At 39.3% G+C, this 16,914-nt stretch overlaps 1 protein-coding gene across 6 annotated transcripts in view; it reads left to right on the top strand.

The window, feature by feature from the left end:
• Nucleotides 1-16,914, top strand: part of MIGA1 (mitoguardin 1) — a 91,950-nt gene that overhangs the window by 11,557 nt on the left and 63,479 nt on the right. For all 6 annotated transcript variants that reach the window (XM_029618889.1, XM_029618894.1, XM_029618888.1 and 3 more), the window contains exons 5-7: nt 3,145-3,265; nt 9,081-9,217; nt 11,115-11,238. In XM_029618889.1, the coding sequence (XP_029474749.1) occupies nt 3,145-3,265; nt 9,081-9,217; nt 11,115-11,238 (382 nt within the window). The remainder of the gene's footprint in view (nt 1-3,144; nt 3,266-9,080; nt 9,218-11,114; nt 11,239-16,914) is intronic.

The following is a 16,914-nucleotide window of genomic DNA, read 5'->3' as shown; positions in this document are numbered from 1 at the left end:
GCACTGGCTAGTAATGGTTTTTTTATTTGATTTTCTGTAATTAATTTTATTGGGAACTTCCCTAGTGCTTTCCTTAGTGAGAGCAGGAAATGGGATTTTGTTGTGTTTTGGGATATTGTTTATTATGTTGTGGATTATGTATTGAACTAAGATTGTGTTTTGATACTTATTATCGCAGATGTATTTTCATATTATTCATGTATTGCATTTTTGTGCACTGATTATTTTGTAAAATACAAAAAAGAAGGTGTGGTGCACAATTTTTATGGACTGATTATTTTGTAAGCCAGTTTGTTTGTTTGTTTATTTATTTATTTGTTGAGTTTTATATACCGTCATTCGATAAAGCCATCATAACGGTTTACAAGGTTCAACTTGCAATACATTTAACAACTGAGCAAAAAGTATAACAGGATGCATATTAAACACACATGAGAGACCTCCGATTACAAAGATATTAACTAGAACTAGCACTACGGATTGCACGAAGGGGATTAAGTTTAGATTAAAGCTCAGTTTGAGAAAGTGGTATGTAAGTACTATCATAAGATAACATCATTCCAGATGATCTGAAGGTTGCCAGTTAGTTTAGTAAAGCAGCAGGGAAAGCTAACAGCATGCTGGGTGCATAAGGAGCGTTATCACCAGCATAAAAAATGGAGACTTTAATCCATTTTTCCATTTGTACTTAATTTTTTTAAAAGGTGCTTTCTTGTTGCTTAATAAAGCAATTAAAACTAACTATCTTTTTCTTATGATCATGTATAGTTTAGATAAAATTCACAGATATAGATTTAGATAAAATTCACAGATATAGATTTAGATAAAGATAAAGATATAGATTTAGATAAAGATGGTTATTTAAACAAGCATTCCCGCAGAGCTAAGAGCAGGTAGAAAGTCAGTCACATATCATCCGTTTACCCCAGCATATTTCACATAACTTGTTATCTTATTTACTGTTATTTTTCATGGATCTTTACTGTTAGTTACTTATTTATTTCTATTTATTTCTATTTTACTTATGTATTTATTGTTATTATCTATTTATTATCACTTCTTAATTGTTAACATTATTATTTATATTTCCCTGTTATTTGGATTAACCATGTTCATTGTAAGCCTCTAACTTGAAGCGATATTTACTGTTCATTGTAAACCGGGGTGATATGTATATTATACAGGAACCTCCGGTATATAAATCCTTTAAATAAATAAATAAATAAATAAATAAATAAACTAAGCTGAGCATTTCCACTAGATTTGGTATATCTTTTTTTTTCTACCTAGAAGATACAAAGTATATGCACTTATTTAAACTGTGATATAGTTTAATATTTTTCATAATCAATTGCACAGTTTATTAGAAAAGTGTTAATGATATATTATTTACGCAGTAATTGTTTTGATTTGTACCTGACTCTTGCTTATGTTTCTGTCTATGCACGTATGCAAAGAGATGAAACAAAGTTTAATTGAAGTGGAAAAACCATCCAGAAACTAAACAAATTTACATTTTTTTCTGCAAGTTGCAGTATCAGGTCATAAATATTTATAATTTCATTACTGACCTAAGCAGAATCCTGGAAGGGAAAATTTAGAAATAATAGACCGAGCACACAAATTTCACATTTAATTGTGAGTGAGAATGCCTGAAATGATTTTCTGTCTTTTTCACCTAATAGCAAAGCCTAAAACAAGGTCAGATTCAATGTAATATGTTGAGTATGGCCTAGTTATACAATTTTATCCTAAAATATTGGATGATTATACTGTATTTTCTTCTGATTTTTCATTTGGAAAGCAACCTTGAACTCCAAATTTTTGGTAGACCCTCATAGATTTTTCACACTTTTTGAAAATTAGAAGTTATAATAGATTGTAATATCTCAGGGTCCATATTCAGTCACAGACCACTTTGGAGGTACCATATATTAAATAGTGAAACCACACTATTGAATATAGGTGGCTATTTTAAAGTTAGTTGGATAACTTTAGCCATCTAACTTTAGCACAGCTCTCTGGCCCGACCAGTCTTTCGGGCTGATACAGTAAACCACACGGGAGAGCGCCCGCTCTCCTGTGCGCGCGATTCAGTAACTTAATTTATTTAAATTAGGGCCCACGGTAAAAAGAGGCGCTAGGGACACTAGCGCGTCCCTAGCGCCTCTTCTTTGATGGAAGCGGCGGCTGTCAGCGAGTTTGACAGGCGACGCTCAATTTTGCCGACGTCTGTTCTCAAACCCTCTGACAGCCACTGGTTTGGAAACCGGATGCTGGCAAAATTGAGCATCCGGTTTTCAACCCGCGAGCCCATTTACCTTTCTTTTTTTTTTTTTTTTAACTTTTTTTAACTTTTGGGGCCTCCGACTTAATATCGCCATTATATTAAGTCGGAGGGTGCACAGAAAAGCAGTTTTTACTGCTTTTCTGTGCATTTCCCCGGTGCCGGCAGAAATTAACGCCTACCTTTGGGTAGGCGCTAATTTCTTAAAGTAAAATGTGCGGCTTGGCTGCACATTTTACTTACTGTATCACGCGGGAATGACTAATGGGGCCATCAACGTGCATTTGCATGTTGCGGGCGCTATTAGTCTCAGGGGGGTTGGACGCACGTTTTCAACGCGCTATTACCCCTTACTGAATAAGGGGTAAAGCTAGCGCGTCGAAAATGCGTGTCCAAATGCTGGTTAATAGTGCGCTCCACCGGAGTGCACTGTACTGTATCGGCCTGTTAGCCAGCTAACACAACTCCTCCCAGTTACGCCCCTGGAGTGCCCCTAACTTAGCCAGCTAAATTCTAGCCGACTATCGTATTAGTCGGCTAGAATTTAGCCGGATATGTGCCCAAATATTCATTTAGCTGGCTAACTTCTGAGTTAACTTCTGGCTCAGCCCTCCATGAGGAGGAATGTAAATGATCCACCACTAGGATTGCAAGGCAGTGACTCAAAAGAATCCGTACTGGACATTTGTACTTGGAAGAGGCAGATTCTATTTTTAAATACATAAAATCAGCCCCTGTTTTTAAGAAATGGCCCATGGCAAAGTGCTCCTCTGGTGAACTTTTTCATTTTCTTTGAAGAGAACTGAGAAAGACTCCGCTTTAACTGCAGATTAACCTAGAATGGTTTAAAATTTCAGGTTCGAAGTGCCAACTCATGTCACAGCTGTGCTTGTCTGAATAATAACTCCTGGGATAAGGAAGAGGACGTGAAACTTGTGAATATTCCAGTTACCACCCCAGAAAGTTTATACTTGATGGGTAGGTAATCAGTATACTGTAAGAAATGACAAATAAGAACAATTTTTTAAAATTTATTTTGGAAAGCAAATTCATTTCGTGTATTTGTATAGCTTTAATTCATTTTGAGGAGCTCACAGAAACTCTGGTTTTTGGGTTTTCTTGCCTTGGAGCAGGATAGCGCTGGCCAGCTCCAGTCCTCGGGAGCCACAAACAGACCTGGTTTTCAGGATATCTACAAGGAATAATGCAGGAAACAGATTCCCACACGCACATCTATCTCATGCATGTTCACTGTGGATCTCCTAAAAACCAGCAAGGTTTGCAGCTCTTAGGGCCTGCAGTAGGGGAAGCTTGATACACAATCCTTTCCTAGTAGGGCTGTAAGGCAGAATCAAAATTGTATGTCCTTTTGATTGTTGTTGCTTACTTTGTCTAATTGATGTGTCTAGTCAATCATTTTCCTTAGTTTGCTTCCTATATGAAGGGTGCTAACAAACACCGTGGTTTCAGTTAAATGCACAGCTCTACAGGCAAAAATCTGTCTGCTTTTAGGATGTTCATCTTCCAAGAGCTAAAAACATTTATTCAGACTTTATTTAATTTTGTTTGGAGAATTAACTCAAATGTTATTAAAATGAGCAATTGTACTGTGTGTGTGTGCATTTTTAATAGTTATAAAGTATTTAAATATCTGTATCAAGTCCCCTCTATCTCTCCTCTCTAGGGTATACATATTTAGGAGGTAATTTCCAAAGGAGTTACATGTGTAAATGTATCCTACTATCCTAGCAGTTTTCAAAAGCCCATTTATGCGCCTAAAGTGCACTTACACATGATACCCTATGGACAAGTCAATGACATATATTGTAGCAATTTTCAAAAGCCCACTTACATGAGTAAAGTGCATTTACCCATGTAAAATCCAATTTTATTTGTGTAAATCTTTTTGAAAATTAGCTCCATAGGTCCTCAGGTCTCATTTCCTATGTCTTTTGGTATAGGCCCTGTACCATTTTGGTTGTTCTTCTCTGCACCAGTTTTATATTTATCTTTTTTGAGATACGGCCTCCATTACTGAATATAATACTGCAGGTAGGACCTCAGCAGTGACCTGTACAGGGGCATCAACTCCTTTTTTCTTGCTGGTTATGCCGCTCTGTGTGCAGCCTAGCATCCCTCTAGCTCTAGTCAGGGCTTAGTCACACTGCTTTGCTACCTTCAGATCATCGCACACTATCTATGCACATCAATTTCTCACTCCCCATCACATAAGAACATGCCATACTGGGTCAGACCAAGGGTTTATCAGGCCCAGCATCCTGTTTCCAACAGTGGCCAATCCAGGCCATAAGAACCTGGCAAGTACCCAAAAACCAAGTCTATTCCATGTTACTGTTGCTACTTATCCAAACCTTTTTTAAACCCAGCTACACTAACTGCACTAACCATATCCTCTGGCAACAGATTCCAGAGTTTAATTGTGCATTGAGTGAAAAAGAACTTTCTCCAATTAGTTTTAAATGTGCCACATGCTAACTTCATGGAGTGCCCCTAGTCCTTCTATTATCAGAAAAAGTAAATAACCGATTCACATTTACCCGTTCTAGACCTCTCATGATTTTAAACACCTCTATCATATCCCCTATCCAAGCTACTATTGCTTTGGATTTCTGCACTCTAAATGCATGACTCTGTATTTTTTGGCCTTCATTCTTAATAACCAAGCATTCAACCACTCCTCAAGCTTTCTTAGATCAATTTTCATTCCTTCTACTCCTTCAGGGTGTCTAAAAAAGGCAAAGTTTTCCTTCTAACCTCCATGCAATAACACGCACAAAGGTATTGAACAGAACCGGCCCCAAACTGAACCCTGATCCTCAAAATGAATTCCATTTCCCACTACCCTCTGTTTTATATTAGTCAACTAATTTCTAATCCAGTCCACCAGTTTGGGACTCACTCCCAGGCTGTTCATTGTATTCATGAGTCTCCTGTGTGGGACAGTATTCAAAGCTTTGCTGAACTCCAACTAAACCATGATTGAGATTCTACAAATTCCTAACAAAACTTTGCCACTGTTTCTGAAATATATTGGGGCCAATTTTCAGCACACAGCAAAGCAGCTAAGACAGCCAGCTAAAACATAGTCAGCTATTTCAGACTAAATTTCAGTCATAAACTTGCCAACTAGATTTAAGCCTCTAGCCCTACCTAGGACACCCAATATTTCACTGGTAGAAGACAACCACCTAATGAAACGAGTGTTCATTGAAGACAACCTTGGAGAAGGACCACTGCTGATTGGCCAGGTACATATAGTAGTGGAATTGATACCACGCCATTTACAGAAAAAAATGTGTTTGTGTGTGTGTGTAATTTGTAAAACTGAAAATGGACAAGGCCAGATGAGGTACACCCTAGGATATAGTAAATGCATCCCTCACCATTTAAGGGCATTTACCTACTGTGATAAAAAGATCCACTGTTGGGTCGTTGTTAAAAAATGGGAACCTTGATCCTTGCCATTTGAATAATTATAGACCAATATCGTCTCTCCCATTTCTTGCTAATTTGATTGAAATATTGTTTTAACTCAGCTAACTGATTTTTTGGAAGAGAATTCGTTATTATTTCGGAATCAGTTTGGATTCAGGAAGCATAGCAGTACAGAAACGTTACTACTTTCTGTCTGTGATACTGTTTGAGGGGCTTTGATGGTGGTCAGGATTATCTGTTGGTTCTGTTAGACATAGACGGCTTTTAATACAATCAATCTCCTAAAAACACTTGAGATTGGTGGCTGTTCTTTACAATGGTTTATTTCTTATTTGAGTAACCGGTCCCAACAGATTCATATTGGGGAAAAAAACATTCTGAATGGTTTGAAGTCAAAACAGGGGTGCCCCATGGCTCTGTGCTCTCAGCAGTTTTGTTCTACATCTCTCTAATTCCTCTATGTAAATTGCTAGCCGGGTTAGTTTTATCTTTTTTTTATTTACGCTGATAATATACAATTCCTGGTGCCTATTCATAACACGTTAGCCTCTTCTATTGAATATTTGAAAATTTATTTGGAAACTATTCACAAATGGATGTCCCACAACCGATTGGTTAAGTTTAAAATCAAATCAGTGATTGTCTACCTCTCTAGAACAAAGAGTATGCCTGATAATGTGGTAGTCTCATTAAGCAACCATACGTTGAAGATTTCATCTTCTGCTAGAGACCTTGGAGTATTGTTGGATTCCTATTTAACAATGTCAGTTGTGTGTTCAGGGTATTACAAGATCCGTCTATTAAAATGGTTGAAGCTACTTCTCAAAATTTCTGATTTTAGATTTGTTGTGCAAACATTACTTTTACCAAGCCTGGACTACTGTAATTCCCTTTATCTGGGCCTTCCAGATTCATCACTGCAGCAGTTACAGTTATTACAGAACGCAGCTGCCCAGTTATTGGTAGATTTTAATAAGTTTGACAAATTACATTGGCTTCCAATGCGTCATGGATAGATTATTAGGTACTTACACTTATTTATAAACTTCTGACTCAAGCCAATGCTCCCTGGCTTGGTGCCATGTTGAGAGTTTATATTCCCACGAGAAATCTCAGGTCGCAGAACAGGGAGTTCCTCCAGATTCCTTCAATCAAATTGATACATCTTGGTGAAATTAGAGATCGAGTTTTTTTTTCCATAGGCGGCCCAATATTGTGGAATAGTATGCCAGAGAAATTAAGAACTGAGACAACAACCACCAAATTTTAAAAAATTATTAAAAACATGGCTATTCCAAAGATACTTTGGGGAAAATAGATTTGGATAACATTTAAGCATAATCAGCCGCTGAGTGTATTGACAGTATGCTTACTACAGTGATGTCTGTGTAGAATTGTTGGCTTTTAATGTTTTTATGTATGTACCTATTGGTTTGTAAACCACACTGGCCTTTGTGAAGCTGCGATATAGAAATGACTGATAAATAAATAAATATTAAAGGAGCTCAGAGAAGCTCTGGTGGGTCCACTAAAAGGCCCATTCAATAGATCCTTGGAAATGGATCAGTACTGGAAGGCTGGAGAAGGGCGGTTGTGATCCCTCTTTACAAAATCAGAGACAGAGAGAAGGTTGGAAACTACAAGCCAATTAGTCTGACCTCTGTGGTGAGCAATTAATTTAACTTCGCTAAAATGGGAAAGTACCTCAAGGAGTCGTTAGCTGGATAGGAAAAATCTAGAGGAAGTAGGGCGGTGGCCAAAACTGAAAGGAGATAGTGTAAGGATAACTAACCTTTTTGTTAGAAAAGTAAATACAAGAATGAGGAAAAAAAGAGGCCGCTATGGTTTTTCTAGAGAAGTAGCTGAAAAAATATATAAAAGTTAATGTTCATGAACTACAAACGATTGCACAAAAGAGAAAGACAGGCAACAATATCTGGAAACGTTAAGAGAAGCTGGAAAAGTAATTAGGAATGCAAAGATGCAAATGGAAGAAAAAATAGCCGATATAGTAAAATGGAGGGACATGATTTTTTTTTTTTTTTAAATATGTAAGTGCAAAAGTGGCATTGTGAGATTCAGAAGTGAAGGGGAGGAATATGCAGAGTCAGACAAGGAAAAAGCAGCATTGCTTAACAAATATTTCTGTTCACTGGGGAAGGGGCCAGGAGCAGGACCACATAAAACAAATAGGACTAGAAGCGAGGTAAACCTCAAATGAAAAATGTGTTCGTGAGGAGCTAGCTAAACTCAAAGTGGATAAAGCAATGAGGCTATCCAATGATTTTAAGAGAACTTAGAGAAAAAGCACATAACTCATGATACATACCATCCCAGATGCTAGCAGCCTATAGTAGAAAGAAAAAAGCCAGACCTGTGAAAGATATAGGGTCTAAGATGATATCTTAATCCCATGGGACATCTGAGATATCACTGGGTACTTGCTCAGGTTTCAAACTAATGCAAGACCAGCTACCAAACACAGGGACAAATGGTAGAACAATCACTTAAAAGCCTGACAGAAGAGCCAGGCTTTTTCCTGCTTTCTGAAGTAAAAGTTTAATTTAATTACCCCCGAGTAGGCCAGTTAGCATGGTCATCAGATCCTGCTATCTGCACCTCTTATAATAATAGTCCACCTTTTGGTTGGGGCTGGCTCAGTGACAGTGCTGTACACTGCCATGTGGAGGGACCTGGGCTTTATTCCTGGCTTGAGTCTCCTGCTGCCTGGGTCGGCCAGAACTGGGGCTGCTGCAGTTGTGGCATTCACGACTCTTGGGGGGAGGAGGGAGTCTTAGTTTTCATGATCAGATTTAGGGCCTATGTTTGCAGCATCCCAGAAGGAGCCCTGATGTATGATTCCCAACCAAGGATTGCCACTGGGAAGGGGATATAATATGGGGAAAATTTTCCAGATACTTGTGAATGTAAGATCATGAAGCCAACTACCATCCTGGTGCAATCTCTAGTCACATTTAAATGGATATTTGATACAATAGCCAAGCAATCTCATTTTGATTACATACAAAGCAGGGGTAGGGTGAAAAGTAGGATGTGACTGATTCAAAGAATTGACTGCTGGACCCATCAACAGTAGTGTCACGATCTGGAGTACGCTATTCTGTTCTTTAAGTAGAATTATTATTATTATTATTTTTTTTTTTTAATTTTACATGTTTGTTGTTAGAATTCTTTCTGAGGTGCTCCAGGAATTGTGCATCCACAGTAAACAGAGTTACCTTCCCTTTCTGGTTTGTTACTGAGTGGAACAGTGGAAGAGCACAGATGGTTGCTGTTACCGGAGTTCAAATTGCTTTGTTTCTGGCTCTTTGTCAAGGTATGGAACTGTTTGAGGAGGCGCTACACCGGTGGGAGCAGGCATTAACCTTTCGAAACAGACAAGCAGAAGATGAAGCAAACAGTAGCTCCATCAAGCTGGGTGCAGGCGATGCCATTGCAGAAGAAAGTGTGGAAGTGGGTCTTGATTTTTTTATCACAGTATAACACAAATATTCTTGCATTACCTGATGTCGAATAACTTCCCATTCACATCAAGAGTCCTTGAAGCACTGCCTTTAGGGTTAACTGAAAGTAGTCTCATTTTTGTATGGATGTTTTTTAACTTCAGTAGGAATGTTCCAATAAGATAAGGTTCCATGTTACTTTACTGGATGATTATCCACAGAATCACCTCTCAGTTTTCTAATGATGGAATCCAACTGTACAACTGGGTTTAGATGACATTTCAGTGATGCTGTTTCAATTTCTAATATATATTATGACCATGCTCTATTTTTGAACTTTCTTCTCCCTTCTCCCAGCCTTGCTGTCCTGAGAGAGAGCTGCAGAGCCTGCCTCCGCGAGGCAGCAGCCAACCTCTCTCCTTCCCATCTTCCCCAAGCCTGAGCACATCCCCCGTCCTGATCTGCCCCAACGGTCCTGGATCCCTCACAGCTGTGGCTGGAGATGTGGGGCCAGGTCCCAGTGGTCTTCCAATCTGACTTATTCACCGCTAAATTGTACAAGGCAGGAGGGTAGTTGAGGGCCGTAAGATGCCTGTTTATTTTCTTTTGTTAAATACAATGAATACAAAAGCACCTGAAACTTTTTTGGGTATTTTGTAGGGGCTCATTTTCAGTTCGTTCAATTCAGAAAGAACCAAAAAATGGCCTCGTTCATTGTATTTTTGGCTTTTTTTTTTTTTTTTAAACAAATGCATATCTCTAGCTCATGATACCTGGCTGAGGACTTTCTCTGTGAGAACTGAATTAAAGTGAATTGGAAGGGCATGTAACATAGGGGAACAAATCTCAGCGTAGATGCGAATGAAGGCTCATGATGCCAGGTCCCTGCCCCTGTTCTGATTGAGTTGGAAGCACAAAGAAGCAGAAAGAAATTGCAGGGCCTGCCTACCCCCCTTTCCAAAAAAATGTTATCTGTTTTTCTGTTATTTATTTAACATTTTTATAGACCGACATTCGTTGGGAACATCATATCGGTTTACATGGAACATTAACGTAGCTTAACAAGGCTTTACAATAAACTGAGATTAAACAATAAGATAACTTGGAAGGTTATAATGAGGAAACGTACATGTGAAAGATAACTGGGTAATAAATTAACTAATAGTTACTAATAAATATACAAATTATCTAATATAATTAGATAAAACTAGGGTTTCTGTAGGGAAGCTTGAAGGTTAGTGATAGACTTGGAAAGTTCCAATATTCTGTAGGAGTTATACAGGTGTAGGCTTGCTTGAATAGCCATGTCTTGAGTTTTTGTTTAAATTTTTTGGGGCACAGTTATGATTGAGGTCATTTCTTAAGCTGACTTCACTGTGCTATCATGAAAGGAAAAATCAAGCATTACAAAAATGTTTAAGAATTGAATAAACTCATGAGGTACAATCATAGAATACATGTTTGTCTGGTGATTGGGGAGAAAAATTAAACAAAGTTGTTATAAAATGCAAAATATGAGCTCCATAAAGAATAAACCTTCCTTTCCTATTTTTGGCAGAAAAGTTTTGTTGTTGCCATCTTTAAATGGTTCGTTGACAACTGAGACATAATTTGTGCTAATATATAATTCTGACTATGCACAAAGCACTAATATTTTCAGTCCTATGGAGTGAAGCAGGTGTGAGAGAGACTGTTCTGTGCATGAGCTAAATTCTACTTTAGAATTTATACGATTCTTTTTCAGTGAGGGGTCCCAAATGGGTTAGTTTTGCACCTATGTGTCAGGAATGTGTCTCACTCATAAGGCCGGGTATGTTGGGCACGATCTTCTGTTTAGATGCTGGGGCATGTTACCCTACAGTGACATCAAAGGACTCTAATTACTGCACACGTGGTTCTGCTTGCAGGATATCATTAGTGCGGAATTCATTCATAAGCTTGAAGCTCTGCTCCAGCGAGCCTATCGTCTGCAGGAGGAGTTTGAGGCCACTCTTGGGGCCTCGGATCCTGCTTCGCTAGCTAATGACATTGGTAAGTTACTGGTTATTCTACTCATTTTAGATATGTTTTATACCTAAACACACCTAGTATTATATTCCTCAAGAAGGCGATGTTTTCAAAGCAATGCTGACAATTGTGAATGAAGGAAAAGGTTTTGGAATTAAGATAGCTTAGTTCAGTTTATTTAAATGTGTGGTTTATATGGGTTTTTTAAAAAATAAATCCACCTGCTGGACTAGATAAGAATTAGTTTCTATTACTACAGGAATTCCATGTTGGGCTATTTGATGAACTTTTCTTCCAAGTTTTTTTGCTTTATAAATTATTAAACTAGACAAAGATTTATGCAACAGACTTTTGACAATCATTGATGATTATTTGCAGATTAATCATAACAGAGAGGTTTCTCATGTCATAGTTTGGGAAGGTCTTAAGACTATTGTTCAGGGTCTCTTGATTTCTTGGTCCAGCTGTAAAAAATGAAAAATCTAAAGGAGCAATCAGGTTTAGAACAATTTATCAAAGGCTTAGAACAAGCACATAAGTCAGAGTTGGATATTAAAAGCCTTAAAGCTTTGAAGAGAGCTAGGAACCAGCTTAAGTTACTTAAAGTTGAGGAAACTACACATCAGTTGAACATTATAAAGCAAAATTATTTTGAATCTGGAAATAAAGCTAGCAGGTTATTAGTGCATAAACTTAAAGTTCAAAAAGCTTAGAGTCAAATACTTAAAATCAAAGATAAAAATGGTTGCTTGGTTTATGCCTCATCATTAATAAGGGATAGATTTACACAGTTCTATGGGGAATTATATGAAACTGATGTTTCTATTCAACCATCTGAAGTAGACCAATACCTGGCTACTGTTACGTTGCCTTGCCTAGGGACAGCTCACCAACAATTTTTTAATAAAGTGGTCTCAAGCTGAAATTTCTGAAGTGATAAGAAGTTTAAAAATTGGGAAAGTCCCAGGTGCTGACGGATACACCGCAAAATTTTAAAAACTATATGCACCTATCCTTTTGCGTCCACGGAAAGATATATTTAACTCATTATTGGGAGATGAATGATTATCAAGTGCCTCAAATGTGGCTGGGATAACTATCTTAGCTAAATGCAGGAAAGATGCCACACTTTGTGGCTCATATCGCTGGATATCCTTTTTGAATTTAGACCTTAAAATACTAGCAAGCTCTCTACTCCTATTGCTAGTTAACAAGGATCAATCGGGATTTATTCCAGGCAGAATATTTATTTATTTATTTATTTGCAATTTTTGTATACCGACATTCGTTCGGGGAACATCATATCGGTTTCCATATAACATAAAGTAGCCAACTGGGCTTTACAATGAACTGATAGGCGAACTGGGTATCAGGGAAGGTGGGGGGAAGAGAACAAGGGTGCACTGTACAAATTAACAAGCGATATAGTATGGATGGATATATACAAGGAGGGTGTTATATACAAGAGAATTATTTATAGGAAGCATCTGGGGGGGCGTTATGAGGGGGGGAGGGGTTGATTTATTGGTGGGTGTGCTTAGGGGGCGGGTAGATAGTGTGGGGAGGGAAGAAGGGGTTGGTGGGGGGGGGGGGGGTGGGAGGGATGTTCACGTGAAGGCTCGGGTGAAGAGCCAGGTCTTGAGGTTTTGTCTGAATTTTCTGGGGCATGTTTCAAGGCGTAGTTGGGTGGGCATGGAATTCCATAGTGAGGGTCCAGCTAGGGATATTGCACGTTGCTTGGTTGAATAGTGGCTGATATCGACCGGAGGGTATTAAATTTAATTTGGTGGGCCAGACATAAGAAAATTCCATCGTCATTATTAGCTGTCAATGCAAAGAAAGCATTTGACAGGGTTCATTGGGTTTTTTTTATTTAAGGTTCTTGAGAAATTGGGTATAGGTGCCAATTTTATTCAGTGGATTCACAGATTGTATACCTCCCCAGAGACTTGTATCAAAGTTAATGGGGGATATTCAGATAATTTTAGGGTGGGAAGGGGTCCTCACAGGGGTGTCCGCTGTCCCCTTTATTATTTGCTTTAATGATGGAAGCCTTTGCCGAGTCTGTATGAAAACAGCAATAGATTCCAGGCATTAGGGTAGGGGAGACTACATATAAAATATCAGATGTTTTGTTTACAGTTAGTGAACTGGAGCGCTCTTTAGCAGCATTGATAAGGGAAATGGAGAGATTTGGGGCTTTCTCAGGCTTTAAAATTAATATGGATAAATCTGAGATATTGGATATTTGCTTAGGGGTGGAGTTAGCTGACATATTAAAATCCAAAGTTCTCGTTTAAATGGGTGCGAAAGAGCTTGAAATATTTGGGAGTACAACTTTGTTCTAATCTGGTGAATTTGTTTCTGCTGAATTATCCTTCACTGGTCTCCAGTATTTTCTGAGATCTAGATATCTGGTAACAATATAATCTTTCTTGATTTGGAAGGATTGCTACCTTTACAATGAATGTTCTTCCTAGGCTGTTATATCTCTTCCAAACATTACCTGCTTTTATCTCTGATGCTTTTCTTAAAAAATTGCAAAAAGGTGTCTCTAGCTTTACCTGAAGAAGGAGACCTCCGAGAATGGCTCAAAAGGCCCTATATTTGTCACTGTAGACTGGCATTTGCAAGGTAATTCTAAACCCTGGACGGATGTGGAGCAGGCTGTTGTGGGGAATGCTCTGATTAAACCATAATTTTGGTTTCCCATGAAATCCAGAATCTAACCGGTAGATATTTCCCCATACACTCAACCTACGAGAAAGATTTGGGCTAGATGGAAAGCGTCTATGATGGGGCATAGAAAATCCTTCTTTAAGACCCCTTTCCTCTTTAATAAGACTTCCCTCCTGGACTTAATTCAATCGATTTTCTAAGATGGAAAAACTTAGGTTTACGGTCTTTGGAGCATCTCTGGGTTAACAGTTCTCCTGTTGATTTTGCAGTGCTCAGGGACAAATATAATTGTGTTCATAAAGACCTATACCCTTATATGCAGGTATGTCATTATAGGAAAGCTAGGCTGTTTGTTCCGTGCTTTCTAAAGGCAAATCTTTTATGCACGGGTTGTGCAATAGTAATGGGAAGATTAAGGGGATAATGTTGAAAATATAAAAGAACCTAATTGGAGAGTTACTGGTTAAGCCGAAGCACATCATTTCTTGGGAAGCTGATCTGGGACCACAGTGGAAAAGGAAATCTGGGATTTTTGCTTTATTTCAGTAGGTAAAAGTTCCATTTCCTTGCTTCTTGAAGAAAATGGATATTAAGTTTTGTACTGCTGGTATTTGACTTCAGAGAGACTTCACAAAATTAATACTAATGATGCACTGGATTGTTGGAGGCAATGTGGTGCCTTGGGGGGGGGGGGGGAGGTGTCTATGTTTCATATTTAGTGGGAACGTTCTGAAGTGACAAACTTTTGGGATGATAAAATAAGATTCATTGACTGGTCAATTTTAAAAGCCCTATGCGCGCCAAAGCAGGGAGTTTACTTGCATGACTTGGCCTAGTGCACGTAGATTTAAAAAATCACGCAGGTACGCTCATATCTCCTGGTACGTGCATAAAAAAAGTTTTCTGAAAAAGGGGTGGGGCGTGGTCTGGATGGAGCATGGGCAGGCAGGGACTGCACCATGAAGTCAGCGCATAAGTAGTTACGTGCACAAGCGCGTGCTGGGGACCCCCACCTTGTAATTTTACTTCTGCTGTGGACAGCATTTAAGTCGTGTAACAAAGGAAACCAGGCTCGTCAGTGGGGTTTTAAGGCTTGGGGCTAATAGGGTAAAAGAAAGGCAAGTTAGGTAGGGGGTTTAGGAAGTCCTCTCCTTTACTGGGGCGAACTGGGAAAAAGACCTATTGGGTCACCGCACGTACCTACTAAAATTCCCACACTTATATGCTTGAGATGGCATTCGCGCGCACATGCGTATGTCAAAATAAAATTGTGCGTGTATGTACGCGCGGATAGCCGATTTTATAACACGCGCGCATGTATTCACATATACATGCATATGTTATAAAATCAGTGCATCCATGTGTGCACGCCCGCGGGTCTTAAATTTTGCCTCAAAGAGAATAACTAATCGAGAGATTCCCAAAGATCCCAGGTATCTCTTACTGAGTATTCCAGTTCCTAACGTACTGGGTTTAATGCAATACTTAATACTTCAAACTGTGCTAGCAGCTAGGCTATCATTAGTGGCATACGGGAAGCAAACATTTTGTCCATCTCTGGAGGTAGTTAGTAAGAGATTGCGTCATATATATTTTTTCACCTTCCAGCTTTGAAACATGATTGGAGAAATTTAATAAGAAATGGGAACCATATATAAATTGATTGAAAGTAAAACAACCCTGGTTTTGCATATTATGATTTTGATTTTAAATTATTAAACAAAAAAAAAATATTATAAGCAGGTGATTTGGTGCCACTCGTGAATTGTACCTGCAGTTGTTCCCTTTCCCCTTCCTCTTTCACCAGTATATGTCAGATAAATGTATCAGTGTCAATGCAATCAAACAATGCTTCTGTGTATGCTCCAGAAAGGCAGACCTGCAAAATGACCCAGTTCAAGCAGGAAAACCTTTGGCCAGTCCTGGGCTTTCTTTATACTTCTGCTTTTATATTTTGCAAAAAATATGACAAGTAACAGCTTGTAATAGAAACTAGGGTAGCACGTACAGAGCTACAAAAGAAAAAAAAGAATCATTACATGGTATCTAGTTAAAAGCACCATAATACTAAATCACTAGACTGAACATAATTTATGTAGCCTTGTTATCATGCGGCTGCAGCATTTTGTATGAGCTGTGGGCAGTGATTTAGGTCATTGGGAATTCCCACATATAGGGAATTACAGTAGTTCCAGGTACGAGATAACAGTGGCCTGAACAGTGGTGGTGGCGGCAACATTGAGGAAGGAAGGAAACCTCGTACATCCTTACCTAGACGATTGGCTGATCAGGGCGAAATCTCCAGAGGAAAGCCGCCAAGTAACCAACAGAGTCAAAACTCTACTGGAGAGCCTAGGATGGGTGGTCAACACAAACAAAAGTTGTCTGCAGCCCTCACAGTCTCTAGAGTACCTAGGAGTCCGATTCGACACCAAAGAAGACAAAGGTCAGCCTGACTCCCACAAGGAGGTCAAAACTGTGGAACTGGTGACAAAGCCTGTTGAGCAAACCTCGCCCCACAGCATGGGATTACCTACAAGTCCTCGGTCTGATGGCATCCACACTGGAAGTAGTACCATGGGCGAGAACTTACATGAGATCCCTGCAGCGCTCACTTCTATCACGATGGAATCCGCTGTCTCAGAACTACGCCGTACGTCTATCACTCCTTGGCAGGGTTCGAACCCAGCTACGGTGGTGGCTACTAGCCAGCCACTTGAGCCAGGGAACAAGACTATCCTCCCCAACCTGGACCCTGCTCACCACAGACGCCAGCGGATGGGGAGCTCACTGCGAGGAATTAACTGCCCAAGGGCAGTGGAACACAGAAGAGTCGGGATGGAACATCAACCGCCTAGAAGCCCGGGCAGTCAGACTAGCCTGCCTACGCTTTGCCCATAGACTCCGAGACAAAGCGGTCAGAGTAATGTCCGACAATGCCACAGCAGTGGCCTACATCAACCGACAGTGGGGAACCAGAAGCCAAACTGTGTCTCTGGAAATAGACCCCCTAATGACGTG

The sequence above is a fragment of the Rhinatrema bivittatum genome, chromosome 10 (assembly GCF_901001135.1).
Source record: "Rhinatrema bivittatum chromosome 10, aRhiBiv1.1, whole genome shotgun sequence".
NCBI lineage: Eukaryota > Metazoa > Chordata > Amphibia > Gymnophiona > Rhinatrematidae > Rhinatrema > Rhinatrema bivittatum.
This window is presented reverse-complemented; position numbering and strand designations above follow the sequence as displayed.